Below are 18,544 nucleotides of genomic sequence, written 5' to 3'. Positions count from 1 at the left end.
CGAGGCCTCTGAACAGCTCTTCCCCCCGGCGGCTGAGAGGAGAGCACAGAATGTATGAAGCCTGGAGCAGCTCCCCACCCCGCAGCCAAGAGGAGAGTGCGGGGTGCTCAAGGCCTTGGAATGACCTCCCTCGCCCTCTGGCAGCTGGGAAGGGAGTGTGGAGCACGCAAAGCCTTGGAGTGGCTCCCCTCACCCATGGCGGCTGGGATGCAGCCTCAACCAGGAGATGGGAAGGGCTACGGTTAGGCTGCAGGGGGGTGGGAGAAGGAGAGAGAGAGAAAGGGCCGACACTGGCATGGCCAGGGAAGGGAGAAAGGGCCTGGGCTGGTGTAGCCACAACCCTTCTCTCCCTGGTGGTGGTGGGGGGGGGGGGGGCAGAGTGTGGGGCCTGGCGAGGCCTTGGAGCGGCTCCCCTCCTGCCCCGCTTGGAGACTGGGGGAGAAAACTGGGGTAGTGCAACTCTGGCAGTGGGCAGGGCAGGGGAAAGAGGAGGATGAGAGGCCGGGGCTGGTGTGGCGGCTGGGGGGAGAGCCAGGTCCACCTACTCCCACAGATGAGGGGTTGGAAAGCATAGTGAGCAGGGGGCACCACACCCTAGTCTTTATTAAAAAAGCTTTATTTGTAATCGCACCCAGCTTCCACTAGATGTCTCCCATTGCTGACAGCAGACAGATATTCATCCAGACCCTTTAGAATGCTAAGGAAGATGCTAAATTTGGCAAGACGACGACCACCCATCTGCTCTATTTTTAGAAAGAGATTAAAGCAGTAGTTTAGAACATGGACATTATCCAGAAATCCAAAATATGACAAATTTAGTAAAAGTAAGGAAGAATACAAATGAACTGCATGGTAATCTAGAATATAAGCAAGAGCTTTAAGAACATTAAGATAGGTGTATAGTGTTGCTTGTCTCAAGTGGTCATTAGAGAGATGACAGTACTATAGGAAGCATTTAAAGGTGATAAACAGTTCTGCAGTATGCCCCTTTAAACCAGTTTATACTGAACTATGATCAGAGTGAACTCACTATTAGGGCTCAATGGGTTTTTAAAAACAGGTTTAAGAAGTTCTGAATATACAAGTTAGGGATGTTAAAATGAATTTAATTAAGTAATTGAAAATAAGTAAGTGGTTACACAGTGATACAGAGGCAGCAGTGCTGGGGAGGGGGATGCAAGATGGGTTCCCCAGGAGCTGGTGCGCATACCAGCCTGCATATACTGGCCCCCGCCTACCCCTCCACAATGCTGCCTCTTTATACAGGCTCCCTGGATGCTCGTGTGCATGGGGAATCGCCTTTTAAGTCAGCTCCCCACACGTACAGGGAGCTACATGTAATTGTTCAAGTTAACCAATGAGCCTACTAGGCTCATTGGTTAACCTTGTTCATGGTTACACTGTCACATCCCTAGTACAAATCACATTATTTCCTCTCCCTTTAAAAAAAAAAAAGTTATGTTTAATTTCAAACATGAGAAATTTCTTACCACCTATATTTGTCTGAGGGAGCCATGCACAGTGCTCTCCAAATGTAACATGACTGGTTACTCTCTACAACCACCACATTGACCAGGTCACGTTTACGAGGCGAATAACGATCAGGAAGTCTCAGAGAATCCAGAGTGAAAAAAATATTGTCATCTACTACACCAATTCTTCCACAAACACTGGAAATACGAACCTGTAACATTTATACACAAAGTCTTATTTAATGTCAGATGCTTAATTTGCTGAGGCAAGAACTTTTAAAATAACCACCACAGAATATGTACGTGAAATACACTTATAATTGAAGAAAACAATCCCAGGCATTTCACATAATGTCTATAAATTTGGTATGCAATATTTCTATGAAAAAGGATAAAACAGAAATCACCAAAGGGTTTCCTTAAATTTAAGAAGTAACCAAACACGATTAAATGTGCAGGGTAAAAATCATGTTTTAATTATATGCAACAGTACATTTATGGTTGGTTATTGAGCTTCCAGATACCATAGTCAAAGAGCTCCATCACCCTTCCATGGAAGGAATGGAAATGAGAGAACTGTACAAACAAAAGTTTTTCACCAATATGGTGTTTTAATTGAACACCACAACTGATTTAACACCTGAAAACTTATTTCTAAACGTACTGGATATGTGATGACTCAAGGAAAAACCACATTTTCTCTCTCTCTCTCTCACACACACAGGGCCCGATTACAATCCAAAGTGATCGTAAGTAGGGATGTTAGCTATCAGTTAACTGAATAGTCGAGTAACCACATTAAATATTTACGGTTACTCAACTAGTCTATAGTACCTGGAGGTGGGGCCAGCAGTGCAATCTGGCCCCACTCCTGGGGAGCCCCCTGCCACTCTGAATTGCTGTCTCTGTATCAAAGGCAGCAACGTGCGGTGCCAGGCAGAAGCCTGTCTGTGGGGAGCTGGGACCCCCCCCCCCCAGACAAGGGTTGCTGCTGCAAAGCAGCTTCTACTCGTGGAGAGCCTGGGCCCTCCGTGAGCAGAGGCTGCTTCTTGGCAGCCTCCACTTGTCCCCACATCTCACGCTGCTGCCTCTGATAGGAGATAGCAGTGCGGCAGGGCGGAGAGGCAGTACCATGGAGCTGGTGTTGAGGGAGAGCCATCTTAATAGTCGGTTTCCCCCCAGCACCAGCTCCCCCCCCCACCTTGCTGCCTCTGTATCAGAGGCAGCAAGGGGGGAGAGGTGGAATGCAAGTTGTTGAGAAGATTAATTGGTAAGTCTAGGCTTCTCAGTTACTTAACTACCTGCAAACATCCCTAATTGGAAGACAAAGCAAACTTAACAATAACTGCAGCCATTAAATAATGATATTCATTAGCTGCAGATCAAGTGTATATAAATATAGACATTTGAATTATGAGGTCTGTGTACAGACAGTATGATTTGGGTTTTTGTTACCTTCTCAACACGTGACTGGTAGCTAAAAATCATAAAAGCCAACCAATCCCATACAAAATTTGTTTCAGAAATAATCCCATATCAACTCATGAACATTAGAATGAACTTAATTTTCTTTTATTTCTCAGATGGAAACGTGACAAGTCTATTCAATCTTGGTTTTTACAAAGTATTATTCATTCCCCCCACTTTATCAAATATAAAACAGTAACTTATTAGGAAAATACAATATATTGCATGAGGTTATGTATCATAACCCTTTGGTCTCTATGTATGCAAAGCTGTCTATCAAAATAACGATATGTATTAGTCTAGAAGATGCACACACAAGCTTTGAAGTATATGCACATCTGAAAGCACTGATAGATCTTATGCCTACAATGTACACATTTCAAGCTATTAGATAATGGCTTCAAATGATAAAGATAAAAAGCTTTATTTTGAGGTTAGATATTTTCTTAAACTCAAAGGTGGTCCTGTGTTTTGAGTTCTCATTCTGCAGCAAGCAATGTTGAATTCTGTTGAAAGTATTAATCTACTGCATACTTCCTTCCATTTCATCTGTCCACAATAAATCCTGATATTTACTCAGAAAAATTAATAGTTTGCTCCAATTTTCAGCTGTTAAAAAAAAACAACCCCAAAATCAAAAGGCACTACCAATAGCCCTGGTTGTTCTCCTTCCTCTGGCCCAGAGATTGCGAATGGTGGTATGTTAATGTCTGTGTTGGCCTGCTTCTTTCCTTGCCACCAGTGCCAGAAGACTCCAGTTGAGGTACTAGGGCCCAATTGGGGCTGTAAAGCTGCCTGCATAAAAATAATGCAGTGACTGCTCTCTCTACCTTATTGCCATCTGCCTGAACTGCCTGTAGATTTTGCAGTGATTTCTGTTGACCCTCACCAAAACACTTCAGACAGCAGGAATGTGGGACACTCAGGCATGCACTTGGCACACAACAGGCAAGCCTTGAAACCCGGAAAAATGAGGCATGCCCCAGGGATGGCTTCAGCAGATGGGAGGAGGCGCCCTAACTTAACCTAACTGACCTAAATACTAAAGAACTAACTGCAAGTAACATAACTATCTACAAGTATACAACAAATATACACAATAAATGGAGAATCACTGATCTACTTGCAAATCAAGAATTGAGTGCAGGGAAGTTCCAGCTACCATCATTGGCAATAAGAAGGAAGTGAGGAGGGGGCAGATCAGCAGGGCCCTATATTGGGCACCATTTCAGTGCTACTCCAGGGGACAGCCACACTGACACTATAGTTAGCTGCTAGGAGAAAAATCTTCTGGCTACTGTGCGCATGCACATGACTGATCAGAATGCACATGAACAGGCTCTCGAAGAAGAAATATTCCTCTGCCAAACACCAAGAGCAACATTTAAAATACATACTTTGTCCACTCGCTTATATCTCAGTGGCTTCACAGAAATTGCTTCACTGCTCCATGTTGTTGGATTAATAAAATATTCAGCTTGCACCCAGTCACCTTTACAAGGTTCAAAGCCTACAAAAAGCAGTGAAATTTTTTCAAGTTTTTTGTCATAAAAAGATACTAAGGCAACTTTGTGAAAGTTGTATAAGAAGGCCTTCTTATTTAATATAACTTAAAGAACTTTAAAGTTACGTGCTAAAATTTATCGAAAATACGATCATTAACAAGGCTATATATTGAGTGTAACGTACAACAGGGGATAAAGTTAAATGCTGAAATTCACTGTAACTTTATTTTGTGTGTTCTCCAAAAAGCAGTCCCATGAATACCCACCGTGTTGCCTAATGGACCTGCAATATGCTGAGACTTCACTCTGAGTGCACCAGCTTTTGACAGGTCAGATAGGAATTAAATTCACAAATTACACTTGCTAGGGATAAACCTTTGTCTTTAATACTTAACACAGTTTAAGGAGTACTATTCTGAAGATACAGAAACGTCAACCAAAGAAGTGGGTTCTGCTCATGGAAGCTAATACTATATATTTGTTAGTTTCGAAGGTGCCACAGGACTACTCATTTTTAAATAATTGTTTTAGAAATGTCAACCATCACCTGACAGTAAATTCTGCACAAGCAACCACCTACACCTTGGTCACTGAAGTCAGTATAGATATACCGAAGTGCAAGTGTCTACTCAAGTGGCTTTGGATATCCTACCATAATTTGTGGAGACATATTCACTGCTCAGGCTTTCACGTCAGTCAGCAGTATGAAGCCTATGGAAAGCTGGCTAAAAAGAGGGTTTTAAAGCTTGTTTTTTAAAAAAGGTACTGAATTTTATGAAGCACGTGAAATAGGATTTTTAACAAGTTAATTGCAGCAAACAATTAAGGTGAGTTAAAATGTAATTTTAAAATTTGAGAACTTTTGAATGGTTAGCAACAGTGAAGAGACTTATACTTGAACTGTGAACATTTGCTATCACTGATAGGGGAACTGTTTAAAGCCAAAATCATCAAACTCAGCCTATGACTACACTAGAGAACTAGCAGCTGTTCTACGGTAAGCTCTCTAGCATAGCTGCTCTAAGACAACAGAGGAACAATGTTAGCTTAATCAGTCCAGTCCTCCCCCACTGAGAGTGGTAGATATGCTGGCAAGAGAAGCTCTCCCACTGCAGCAAGCACTAATATGGACAATGCTCAGTTGACATAAGTTATGACACACAAGGAGTCAGCTATTTCACACCCCTGAACATCATAATTTATGCTGACTTAAGCTGTAGGATAGCTAAAACTTCATATACTTAATACTTTCACTTGTGTTACAGTTTTATTTCCACTCAACAGCAAATTTCAGGAGTCTCTGTGGCAAAACAAAGATGAAAAGACTTTGGACTACACTTAGCTGTTGTGAATTTGGCTAAATCTTATCCATTCAAATAAACCAAAATAATAATTTAAAATAATGTATATCTAAAAAAGTTTAAAATTACAGGAGTGCAAAATGGCAACTGAAACAGATAAATTTTACATTTACTACAATAACTAGAAACTTGAACAGTTGCATTCCGTCAGGAAGTAGCTTGATGAGTGTAAAACCCTGCCTGAAAATGGGTTTAAAAGTGAAATCTGTGTCCACTTTGGATCAGAGTTAGGAGTCACCCTTTTTATATAACATGTTTATTAAATGTCACTAATTTCTCTATAGTTAGAGAGTAGGCCGTCAGCTGTAAGAGGAAATTATGTTACATACAGCATACTTTGAATAAATGTAACTTAGAGGGCAGTTTACAAGACTCAAATATTTAAAAAAATAGCTGTCCTTCATTCATTACTCTAATAAGGATTCACTGATGTTTAAAATATATTTTTTTGTAACGTGCACTAGACATTTAACACACAAGACTTTCTAGAAGTGTTAACATGGTCAAGATTTCCCACCTCCATCCAGTCATACCTTCACAAACCTGGTCCATGGAGAAAGAAGTGGTCTGATTAATATAGCCACCATTCTTAGTAAGAGATGTAATATTACCAATTAACATTTTAGTATTTAATTCGGAAGAGTCATACGCAGGACTGCTATAGTTTTCCCATTTGTCAGAGACAGCTTCTACCTAAAGAATGCAAAAATACAATATTCCCATAGTCTATTAAGTTAACAGCAAAGTTAAAGATACACAAGCTATCCCAAGGACCATATTTAAATTATTTTAAGCTACAATTTATAACCAAGACCACTACAGGCAGTCCCCGGGTTACGTACAAGACAGGGACTGTAGGTTTGTTCTTAAGTTGAATTTGTATGTAAGTCGGAACTGGCATCCAGATTCCGCCACTGCTGAAACTGACCAGCGGCTGACTACAGGAAGCCCGAGGCAGAGTTGCTCTGCCCTGGGCTTCCTGGAATCAGCCACTGATCAGTTTCAGCAGCGGCTGACTTGGGGACCCTGGGGCAGAGCAGCTCGGGTGCTGCCGGCTTGGTCCAGTAGCACCGAGGAGCGGCGCTGCGGGACCAACCCAGCAGCGCCCCAGCTGCTCTACCCCAGGCAGCGAGAAAAGCCTGGTCTGCTGGGGGGGAGGGGGGAGGGGGGAACGCGCACTAGCTGCACCCCCCTCCAGCAGACCAGGGAGACGCAGGTGGTGGGACCGCCGAGACGCGCCGCGGTCCCGCCCGCATCCTCTGCGGCTTTGCTCTGCGTCTCCCTGGTCTGCTGGGGGGGGGGGGCTCCCCCCAGCAGACCAGGGAGACGGGGAGCAAAGCCTCGGAGGACGCCAGCAGTGGGACAGCCGCGGCACGTCTGGGCTGTCCCGCTGCCTGCGTGCTCCGGGGCTTTGCTCCGCGTCTCCCTGGTCTGCTGGGGGGGGAAGCCCCCCAGCAGACCAGGGAGACGCGGAGCAGCTTTTCTCGCCCCGGAGGACGTGGGCGGCGGGACCGCGGCACATACGGGCGTCCCGCCGCTCACGTCCTCCGGGGCGAGAAAAGCCCTGTTCGTAACTGCAGATCCGACATAAGTCGGATCCGCGTAACTTGGGGACTGCCTGTATTTACTTAGTTGTCAAATACTCATGCCTATTACCCCGCTTTCTCAAAAAAGGTAAAAATACTATGAAAATAAAAGAATCACGAGCAGTAATAATGACAAAGGTAGCAAGGAACTACACAGTCAAACTTTCGTTTCAATCAGTTGTTCCAATTCTGATAGATTAATACACAATAATAATAAATATCAACTTTTCAATCTGCTTTGCCTATCTCATTTTAAGATGAAGGCAGTATCTTATAGGTCTTGTGGCAGGTTGGGAGAAAATTTTCATACACTTATCAATTCTGCACAAAAAGATGACTGGCTAGCAAATGCAAGAATTTTCAATCAGTTTATATACTATACAAAGTTTTTAAATAGACAATCAAGTGACAATTAGTAATTTTAAATTAATAGGGTTTTTATCTCTGTGTTTTAAAAATGTACTCTTCCATTTTATTAAGCGGGTAAAAAGCTTCATCTCAGTGTTTGCAGAATGTCAGCTTGAGAAGTGACATGTAAACACCACCAGACTCCTGCTTTGCTAGAAGAAACAAATACAATAGACTTCTTAGCTGCCTGACGCTGTAACAATTCCTTAATTACTTGGGAAGCTTAGGGTTGAGTTAAGAATCACTGGCCTTAAAGAAACCCTCCCTACAAGGAAGTACTACCGCTGGTGGTCCATGTCCTTGCTTCCAAGGAGTCACCATCACTAGACTGAAGTCCTCACTAGTCACTGATATATTAAGGGAGTTCCGTTTGCTGAAGGTGGCCTCCAGCACTCCTAAACCCCCTTCTCACCTCAAGAGTAACATGATGATCTCAAGATCATCTCCTCTGAAGTGGATTTGCCCACAAATGCTCATGATACTATACATCTGTTAGACTAAGGTGCTATATGACTACTTATTCTTTTTAAAAAGTAACAGATTAACAGGGCTACCCCTCAGACTGAAGAGTTTAATAGTTACTGTCGTCAATGGCTGGGAAGCTCCTTAAACTGCCAAGCAGCAGATTTGAAGGAAAAAAAAATCAGCTATTTTCTGAAGGGTTATAGGACCATATCTAAAAAGTAATTTACTTAAAAAATATTTAACTTGACAGTGTCCCTTGAAAAGGCTGATTGGTGCTACCACTAAAGCCACAAATAAGATGCTTAATTGTTCAGCAACAGGATATGCTAGGAAGTAAAGTGCGAAGAGACAACAATCCAGTTCCCCCCAGCACCCTCTCTGCAGGTGGGGGTGGGTGGCAGAGGCACAGTGGGGAAAACAGAACTTCAGCCTTTGAAATGTAGCAAGAGCCCAGGAGACTGCTCGGTCCCAGCTCATGCTAAATCCAGTAGTCCCTGATCGTGGTAGCCAGAGCAGCCCCTGGCTGTGGCAAACAGAGGGTGCTCCAGCACCAGTCTGTTTGGAGCGAACAGGACTGATGGACTTGGCAACAAGCCAGGATCGAGCAGTCCCGGCTTGCACTGGTCTGGGATGCTGTGACTCTGCCTTTTAAAATGTAGTAAGAACCAGCAGCTCTTACTACATTTAAAACACAGAACAGCAGTGAGGATGGATCACGGAGCTGGTACAAGCCAGGACTGCTTAGTTCCGGCTTGAGCCGGCTCCTGGATCTACCCCCACTGTAGATCTGCAGAGTGGTCCTATCGACTAATTGTATAGTTATAGTCAATACAAATTGTACTGACTATACAATTAGTTAGCTAACCACAATTTAGCATCCTTAAAAGGAAGCTCAGAATACAAAATGCTAGACCAAGTAAAATACTCATGTCTTACCCGAATCGCCTTCAATCCATTAGATGTTTCATCTTCTTCAACAATAGCAATGACTTTCTGTCCAACATTCAGTGGTTCACCACTCAACACAACATCATTTGTGAAGCAAATTAAGTCATCTATCATCCCATAATCATGGCAAAATCTTGTCACTACTCCTTGTATAGATTTTAACTCTCTATCATCTGAAAGAGGGAAAATAGGTTTAGAAATTAGTTTAAAAACAAAACTATTTCCATGAAATATATAACGATGGTGGTAGTCACAAATGATGTAAAGGAAACAATTCCTAATTGTGTATGGAACAAAAATATCACCACACTGAGAACCTGAGAAATGTATTTTCAATGTCTAAGTTGTAAGGAATGTAAACACTAATCAATCAATCAATATAAATTATATACAAAACTGATTCAGAAAAATACTTTTATTAATCTAAAAGTAGGTGTCATTGGCTTTCAATCTTTTCAGACCACTCTATTCCTTTCAGGAGTTTGATTTTTTTTTTTTTGCATGCGTTCAAGTTGCACCTCACTTAAATTATTTACAAAAATCAGACAAAAATACAAAAAAGTGCCACTTAGGGTACTTCTACACTGCACACTTATTTCAGAATTTCTGGAGGAAATACTCCAATATAGCACATCTACACTACAGGGATGCCTCAACATTAGTTTGAGGCAGACTCCCCTAATGTGGACGCACTACCTTGATTTAGAGCCACAGGAGGCACTGGGGAGTAATTACTTAGAAAGGCCCTGGTGAGGAGCTATTTCGAAATAGTGGTAGTGTGGACACTCCACTCCTACTATTTTGAAATAGCTATTTTGGAAGGGGAGTTATTCCTCATGGAATGAAGTTTAAAGAAATCAGGAAAAGCCATCCTCTATTTCTTATTTATTCAGAAAACGGAATTGCTGTGCAGACACTCACATTGTTATTTTGGAATAACGGCCATTATTCCAAAATAACACTGCTGTGTAGATGCACCCTAACTGAAAAGACACTTTATCATTCATGGTATAAATGATTAATATAAAATACTGTACTTACATTTACATGTATAGCATATAGACCAGTATAAACAAGTCATGACAAAATGTTTGTTTGTACTGACTTTACTAGTGCTTTTTGTGTTGCCTGTTATAAAAATTGATAATTATCTAGAAGAGTTGATGTACCTCCTAGAAGACCTCTACATACATAGGTTTCCCTGGTTGAGAACCACCGATCTAAGGTACTCTTGTAGGTGAACAAATTTGTTTCAGATAAGGGCTCAGCTAATGATACACCTCTGGAAAAACTAATAGCCCTGATAGTGGTATACAAAATGTAAACTTAACACCAAAGAAAAAATAGCTTTTTTTTGGCTGTTATTCTGAGTTTACTGAAACCCTAGTGTTATAGTTTAAGACTTAGGCCATGTCTTCATTATGAAGGAGGGTCTAGGGATTTTAAGAAGCAGGTAATTTGCTAATTGTGTGATTGATAAAGATTCTAATTGACTACATGACTGGTTGAAAAAGGAAGGCTGCCCGACTCATTCTTGGCTTGCACCAGGTCCAACCGAGGCTGCTCCCACCGAGGCTCTGCATTTTAAATGTATTAAGAGCTAGGCTGCCTGCCCACCTGGGTCTTAATACATTTAAACTGCAGAGCTGTGCCAGGTAGGTCCCGGACCTGATGCGAGACAGAACCAAGTAAGGCTGCCTGCCCGGCCTGAGCAGCTTCTGTCTGCGGCCGCCCAGCCTTCCCTTTCAAGCTGGCTTTTGAAATTGGCTGGCAATAATAATGAAATTGGCCGACTTCGAGATCCATTAATGAGTGCCCAGGCAAGTTAAAATGTTCCCTAACAGGTTTCTGTGTGTTATCTTTTCGAATAACTAATTTGTGTCCATTATTCCTCTCTCCTAGAGACTCTCCAGTTTGGCCAATATACATGGCAAAGGGGCACTTCCAGACAATTTCAAAAAACAGCTTGAAAGGGAAGCCGCAGAGCTTAATTTCATTTACATGTTTGATACCTACAATAGAGATTTAAACAAAGACCTTAACTGGATTACCCACTTCATTCCACATCCTAAAGACATAAAATTATAACAGTTACATGGTTATATGCACTGCAGGATCTGCAGCGTAAAGCTTAAATAAGCTTTATGCTGCAGAGCCTACAGCAAAGCCTCCCAGGAGCAGGACCAGCAGGGGCTGCTGCTGACCCCGCTCCATGAAGGAGGACCCTGAGGCATGCCCCACTCCTGGGGACGCTTCACTGTGGGCTCTGCAGCTGGTCTTGCACCTGGGGACGCAGCATGTAACCTGTGTGTGTGGGGAGAGTTAACCTTCTACATCTTACAGACCACTAGGCACTGCCACCATCCTAACACTAGACAAGCATCCCAACAAAAAAGAACTAGTCTTTGTGCTGCTACCGCAGCAAGCTGACTTTCAGCAGACATGCCATGCCTTTGTTGACCTGTATTTTGAAACAAAGTACACAACAGTTACTTGGTTAGGAACAAGTCCCCTTCTCTCTGCTGTCCCCCTCCCCGACAAGTCCTGCCCCTAACTAGTTCAGAGTAAGGGACAGGACTGCCCTGCCCACACCACAATGCACAGCTTGCATCAAACGGCACAGGCTGGCCACGCTCAGCTGTGACTAGCCACAGGGACCACTGCCCCCAGAGGGAGGCAAGTGGCACAGGCGATCCAGCCAGAAGCATCGCTCCCAGAGGAGCTGGCATCCCGGGCCCGCGGCTATTAAAGACCGGGGAGCTACCTGTGCCCGCCAGCCGCTTCTCTCCTAGCCCGTCCCTGTCTGCCCGCCTCCAGAAGTAGGCCAGGGCTCTGGACAGGAGGTGCAGCATGCTCAGCCCTAGCTGGGCCACGAGCGCTCTGGCCGCCCGCACTAACTGCGCGCTGCCATCGCTTCGCAGGAGCCTGGAAGCTTCGATGGAACCTTCACGCCCCGCACGTCACACCCGTTCTACTCACGGGCTTCCGTCACAGCCTCCCTGCAGCCAGTGGCGTCGCTCTCCCGCACTGTTTTCTCCGCCCACGTGAGCGCGGCGGTGCTTCGTGAGGCAGGGTTGTGGGGGCTAAGCGCCAGACCGTGCGCAGGCGCAGATATGGGTTGGTGATAAGGCCGTTGGGGTCTGCGCGCGGTCTAACGGCTGTGGTGTAAGTCCCGAGGTCACGTGTAGGGCAGCCCCGCCCGTGGCACACAGAGCACTGGGTAGGAGGGTTGTTCCCAGCTGCATCCTACTTCTGAAGTTGGGGGTGGTCCTCCTTCGGGCCCGGGGACCCACCGCCTCTGAATAAGCCACTGTGGCCTTGGCCTGCTTGGGGGTGCCCGATCAGAGCAGGAGGCCAAGCCATGGGGTGATGCACGCGGGGGAGAGGGGAACCGGCCAGTGGGTGTTGACAAGCAGCATCTGTGTGCACTTGACTCACAAGGACCATTGCTGATCGCAGGTGTGATAAGCCCTCCTTGCAGGACTCTCAGCTGATGCAGGCCCACTGATGTACATGGAAGGGGTGGCCCTGACCTACAAAGCACCGGTATAGCTAGCGCATAGACACATAGAGTAGCACAGTACTGAAGATGGAGCCAAACTCAGGCCTGGCCTTCTGCCATCACAGATGTGGACTAATTTTGGAGAAAGCACACAGCAAAGATAACCTAGAATGCATCTTTTGGTCTGCCTCGAGGACTCCGAAAGGCATTACTCTGTACAGTTGTTCCATAATTTTGGACTGTGCTTGGGTTGATAACTTTCTAATTACACAAAACCAAACACCTTTGTCCTGCTCCTTCACAGGGTCTTGGCTCTGCTCCCTCCATTCCCTTTTCCTCCCTGAACTCCTGCACCCCTACATTCCCAGTCCCCTGCCATAACAGTCTGCACTCCACACACCCCAACCCTGTGCCCTGAGCACATCATAAACCCAAACATCCTGCCCTGAGCCCCTCAGACTTCCCAACCCAGACTCCTGCAATCCCCAGCCCCCTGCCGAAAGATTGACAGAAGACAGCCTGAATGTGTGCATTTGACCAATAATGATGTAAACTTCAAATAAATGCACGAAAAGATGCAGCAGTAGAAGTCCCATTAAATAAAGTGTGTGAGTACAATGTTTAATTTATGCTATTATTAATCATTAAATCAACTATCAATAATACAGTAAAACTCCATTGGTCCGGCATCCAATGCTCCGGCACTCCTGATGATCCGGCACCATTGGGAACCTGGAAGTGCTCGGGCAGCTGGACAATTGGAGCTGCTCTGCCCCGGGCTTCCCGGAATCAGCCGCTGGTCAGTTTCAGCAGCGGCTGAATCGGGGATGCCTGGGGCAGATCAGCTGGGGTGCTGCCGGGTTGGTCCCGCAGCGCCGAGGTGCGGCGCTGTGGGACCAACCCGGCAGCACCCCAGCTGCTCTGTCCCAGGCGTCCCCAAGAGAAGCTGGGGTGCTGCCAGGTTGGTCTCACAGCACAGAGGGGCAGCGCTACTGGACCAACCCGGCAGCACCCGGCAGCACCCCAGCTACTCTGCCGCAGGTTTCCCTGATTTAGCCGCTGCTGAAACTGACCAGCAGCGGCTGAATCGGGGACGCCTGGGGCAGAGCTGGACTATTGGAAGGGGGGGCTATGAGAGATCTGGGGTGGCATCTCCCCTCACTCCACCCCAGGCCCCTCATAGCCACCCCTTTCTGATAGTCCGGCATATCTGATAATCCGGCACTCCCTGGGTCCTAAAAGTGCCGGATTATCGGAAGTTTACTGTATTAAGTTTATATTTTCAGACATGCAAGGGGGCATTCTATTACAGGTCTTTGTTGACCAATTGTTCTGAACTTTGTTGTAGTTTGGCTCTTTGGTTTGAAAAGGTTGCCAGCCCCTGTTTTAAACTGAACATTTTTAATCTGATTTATGAGGAAAAAGATGTATTTTCCTTCCTTGCTTCCCTTTCAGCCTATGTAATCTAAAATAGGAGCTGTAATGACTTCAGGGGAAATGTAATTTTAATGAAACAGCTTATAATATTTTTAGCAGTTCCTTTAGTTCAGTATCTTGAGTTTCTGTTACGTATTTTGTCCAGTCTTTCTTCTTACACTGTCAGCAAACTCTATGGTATTTTGACAGCATGGTGAATTGCACCACTGGAACTAAAAGTGCTTTTGCGGAAAAGCGTCCTGCCAATCTAGACATGCTTTTCCAAAAATGCTTTTAACGGAAAACTTTTCCGTTAAAAGCGTTTCCGGTAAATCATGCCAGTGTAGATGTAGCCAGTATATTTATTGTCATTATGTGTATTAAAGGAAGACTAATATGCATATACAATAAAGAAAGGTATTCGTATAAATGATCATTTGGCAAGCATGAATGTATTTCAAAGGGGAAAATAATTAGGGATGTGAAGGTTTAACCAGTGAGTCTGGAGTAGCTCCGCACCTGCTGCGGACAGGGGGCTGCTCCACCTCTGGGGAGTGAGGGGGTGCTGCTGACAGGGCAACCTCTGTCTACAGCGGGCTCAGGTGCCCTGCAGGCAGGGGCTGCTCCAGCATCCCACAGAGCAGTCTCTGTCTGTGGCAAGCTAGGGCACCCCACAGGCAGGAGCTCTTCTGACTGGGATGATGGAACAGCCCCTGCCTCTGGGGAGCCCTGGCGAGCTGCAGGCAGGGGCTGCTCCGGAAACCTGGCAAGTACAGCCCTTGCTTGTGGCGGTGGTGGGCACAGACAGGAGCTGCTTTGGCTCAGCTGGAGATGCCCCTGCCTACAGCATGGGGTGGAGGAGGTGTTCTGCCAGAGCCGGGAGCGCATCCCCCCCTTTAATCTGTTAACCGGTTAAAGAGTATGTTTAACTGGTTAGCCAATTAAATGGGATTTTACATCCCTAAAATAAATAACAGTTTTGTACCTATGCAAATATTAAGTAAATACAAGATCCTAGCTTGCCTCTCATAGAGGGAAATACAATTGGGCATAGTGAAGGAGAAAAACTGTATTTGAGTGGTATTATGACGCTTTGTCCAGGGCAAATAATTCACTGTCTTGCAAAGAAAAAGCAGGAGTTGGAGGATTTGACTCAGCTTCTTTGGTCCCAAGAGATTCAGCTAGGTATTTTTTAATGCATTTTACAGTAACATTTAGATAATCTTAGCTTAAATTGATGTAAGTATTTAAATGAATTAAAACTGATATAAGACCTTAGATAGTTATGAATATAACAAAAATTCATACACAAAAGCTTATTCAGAAGGCACAACTGGAGAAATGAACTGGGTGTTTGGATGCAAATTAATAGGTTGCATTCAGGGAAAGTTTATTAGAAATAGAATTAACTCTAACTCCATGCTGTCTCAAACCCTCCAGATGGGAGGCGGAGTAATATAGAAAGTTCATGCTCAGAGATAAAGAGTACTGAAGAGGCTGATGCTTCATGAGATTTCAGCTTCATTTCTCCATGGATCTTTACTACTGCTTCCTTAAGATATTTTCTCTTGAGGTTTAAAAAAAAAATTCTCAAGCCATTATGTCCTTTTCAGAGTTTTACTACAAGATGTTATGGTTGTAAAAAAGGTCAGAATTTCATCTAGATGCCTCTGGTAATTATTAGCATTACAAATATACTCGTTAGGGACATAAAATAAAAAAATATTGTTGACAGCACAAAATGTATTTTACACACATTGTATAGACCAAATGCTTCTATGAATTATACACACACGAGAGAATTATGCATATCATATTTTATCCCTATCACAATATAAATTATTTGAAGAATGATAAGTGCAAAAAGATTTTGAAGTATGACTACTGTTGTTATACCAGAAGATAGACCAAAAACCTAATTTAAGCCTCCCTTCATTCAGAATAAATGTAAGAAACAATTAAGCACCTTTATGGAACCAAGCAGCTGAAACCTTAGGAGCCGCCACCCAAAACACCATCAGAGCCTTAGTAAAAGCAAAATCATGTGGCTCAAAGGGTTTCTCTGGAGACTGAGAGAGCAAATATAGTACCAGTTCATTGGTTTGGTAGAGAAGTACATGTCCATGAGAGAGAAAGAGATGAGGTAAAAACACTCAGAAGGACATAGAGATAGAGAAAAGAAGCCTCATAGAGAATCAGAGAAGCCCTGGTAACATAAACCATTTGAAAAAAAGCTGAGAGAAAAATTTTTTGGATAAAGTGCTGACTGAAAGAGGCTTGGAATTGAGAGGAATGGAATAATTTCCTGTTCTATTCCTAACTTGCTCAGGGAAAGAGGACTTTGTACAGTCTTTATAAATAAGCAGGATTACATCAAAGAAATTATCTTACTAACAGAAGCAACCTGTCAGTCCCACAGTATTTTATTGAGGATCACACTGTGCAATAATTATACATTTTATTAGTGAAACAAGACAGAGATAGTGGAAATATTTATACAGTGTTCTTCCTTGAACAAAAAGGAATACAGGATTAATTATTTAGTGCCAATTTGAGCTAAGCTTCATAGTATATCTTCAATGTAAACTATAGAAATCTATGAAACATGATGGATTGTTAAGTCTTTGGTCTGTTCAAAACAATTACCAAATTTTAACTTATTTGGATTTAATGTAATGTGTTGCACTTCCTCAGACCTTCTGAGGAATTAACCTGGACGAAGGGTGGGCTAGAGCAGTATTGCTTTTGGGGTTGTTTATTGGCACAGATTCTTAAGAGTTACGTAATACTCACACACATACATCACATTCATGCTGTTAGTTCGGAGGCAAGCAGCAAGTGCGGTGTAGATTACTTTTTATTTCACTGGTGGCTGGAGTGCTGGCCAGGCATCAGCTTCCCAGAGACTCGACCAGGATGTTCCTTGAGAAATGTCCCTTCAGATTGCAGGAGGCTTTACTTCTCTGGGCCGGTCCCAGGTTTCTGCTGTGATATTACATTTTGTCCAAGAAGGGGAAGAGTGATTTTCTGGCCACTTTTCAGTTAATTTATCTGCTTGCAGGGTCTTTGTCTGCCTTAAAAGGTCATGGATCCTAAACTGCCTTTTTGGTTGGGTATTTCTCATTCACACCTCATACACATTCCACACGTTACATACATATTCATAAGCAATATGGTTTCTAAACAAAATGGGGTCTCAAAGTTTTGAGTGCAAGAAGTTGCATTGTACTACAGATAGCATACCAAAGGCATGATAGAAAGCTTCACAAATTATTACTAAGAAAGCCAAGGTCAGGGAAGAAAGGAAGAGGAGTATGTCTGGTCAGCTAGACAACAGTGAAGAGGAGGGAACGGGGTCATGTCCGACCGGTTACATAATGGTGGCTGATATTCACTTTTATGTTGAAGAATTAAACATTTAATATTAGTACAAATTAAAAAGTGATGGCTCTTCTTAAGTTTTTGACACATACTCTCAAAGGTGCTATTTTAATATATAGGTTGAACCTCTCTAGTCCAGAATTCTCTGGTCCAGAGACACCTGTGGTCCATCATGATTTTAGTTAGCCAGATGTCCATTTTTCATAGGTGTGGCCAAGTTTCCTTCAGTCCTATAAAGTTTGTTTACAGCCACCAGTCATGGCTTTCACTGTTCTGTGCTGTTATTTAGCTCTAATTTACCCTAAATGTCTTCTAAAAGTCCATTAAGCAGTGGAAGTGTTGGTAATGCTGCTAGACAATATTGACCTCCTGCAATCCAGAAAATTCTCTTGTTCGGAAATGATAAGGTTCCAAGGGTGCCGGACTAGAGAGGTTCAACCTGTACTGTAATTTGAACTGTTTATTGGTTATAATGGGATTTTTAAGTGTGTACAAAAGTCCCTGTAATTGCTAGAAATGTAGCCGTGTTAGTCTGGTGTAGCTGAAGCAAAATACAGGACTATGTAGCACTTTAAAGACTAACAAGATGGTTTATCAGATGATGAGCTTTTGTGGGCCAGACCCACTTCCTCAGATCAAATAGTGGAAGAAAATAGTCACAACCATATACAGGCAGTCCCTGGGTTACGTACAAGATAGGGACTGTAGGTTTGTTCTTAAGTTGAATCTGTATGTAAGTCGGAACTGGCGTCAGCTTCTGACTTACATACAGATTCAACTTAAGAAACCCAGGCGTCCCCAAGTCAGCTGCTGCTGAAACTGATCAGCGGCTGATTCCAGGAAGCCTGGGGCAGAGCAACTCTGCCTCGGGCTTCCTGTAGTCAGCCGCTGGTCAGTTTCAGCAGCGGCTGACTTGGGGACTCCTGGGGCAGAGCAGCTGGGGTGCTGCTGGGTTGCTCCAGTAGCACGGCTCCTCGGCGCTACTGGAGCAACCCAGCAGCACCCCAGCTGCTCTGCCTCAGGCGTCCTGATT

The 18,544-nt window shown here is 43.9% G+C and overlaps 2 protein-coding genes across 10 annotated transcripts in view; one reads left to right on the top strand and one right to left on the bottom strand.

Annotated features, from left to right (window-relative positions):
• MOV10L1 (Mov10 like RNA helicase 1) overlaps positions 1–18,544 on the bottom strand; it is a 105,700-nt gene that overhangs the window by 52,325 nt on the left and 34,831 nt on the right. For 2 of the 5 annotated variants that reach the window (XM_075927992.2, XM_089778775.1), the window contains exons 1-5: positions 11,977–12,174; positions 9,201–9,385; positions 6,339–6,498; positions 4,337–4,449; positions 1,491–1,684 (exon numbers count right to left, since the gene is read on the bottom strand). In XM_075927992.2, the coding sequence (XP_075784107.2) occupies positions 1,491–1,684; positions 4,337–4,449; positions 6,339–6,498; positions 9,201–9,385; positions 11,977–12,064 (740 nt within the window). In that variant the 5' untranslated portion in view covers positions 12,065–12,174. The other 3 variants (XM_075928007.2, XM_075928014.2, XM_075927999.2) reach the window with 3 other exon arrangements.
• Positions 12,298–18,544, top strand: part of MLC1 (modulator of VRAC current 1) — a 37,207-nt gene continuing 30,960 nt past the window's right edge. Inside the window, exons 1-2 of one of the 5 annotated variants that reach the window (XM_075928051.2) lie at positions 12,298–12,432; positions 13,019–13,322. The gene's annotated coding sequence lies outside the window, so the exon portion shown is untranslated. Of the gene's footprint in view, positions 13,323–18,544 lie in introns of all 5 variants that reach the window. The other 4 variants (XM_075928045.2, XM_006122628.5, XM_075928034.2 and 1 more) reach the window with 4 other exon arrangements.

Source organism: Pelodiscus sinensis, chromosome 1 (assembly GCF_052426305.1).
Source record: "Pelodiscus sinensis isolate ZL-2025 chromosome 1, ASM5242630v1, whole genome shotgun sequence".
Taxonomy (NCBI): Eukaryota; Metazoa; Chordata; order Testudines; family Trionychidae; genus Pelodiscus; species Pelodiscus sinensis.
Note: the sequence above shows the minus strand (reverse complement) of the source record. Positions and strands in the feature narration are given on the sequence as shown.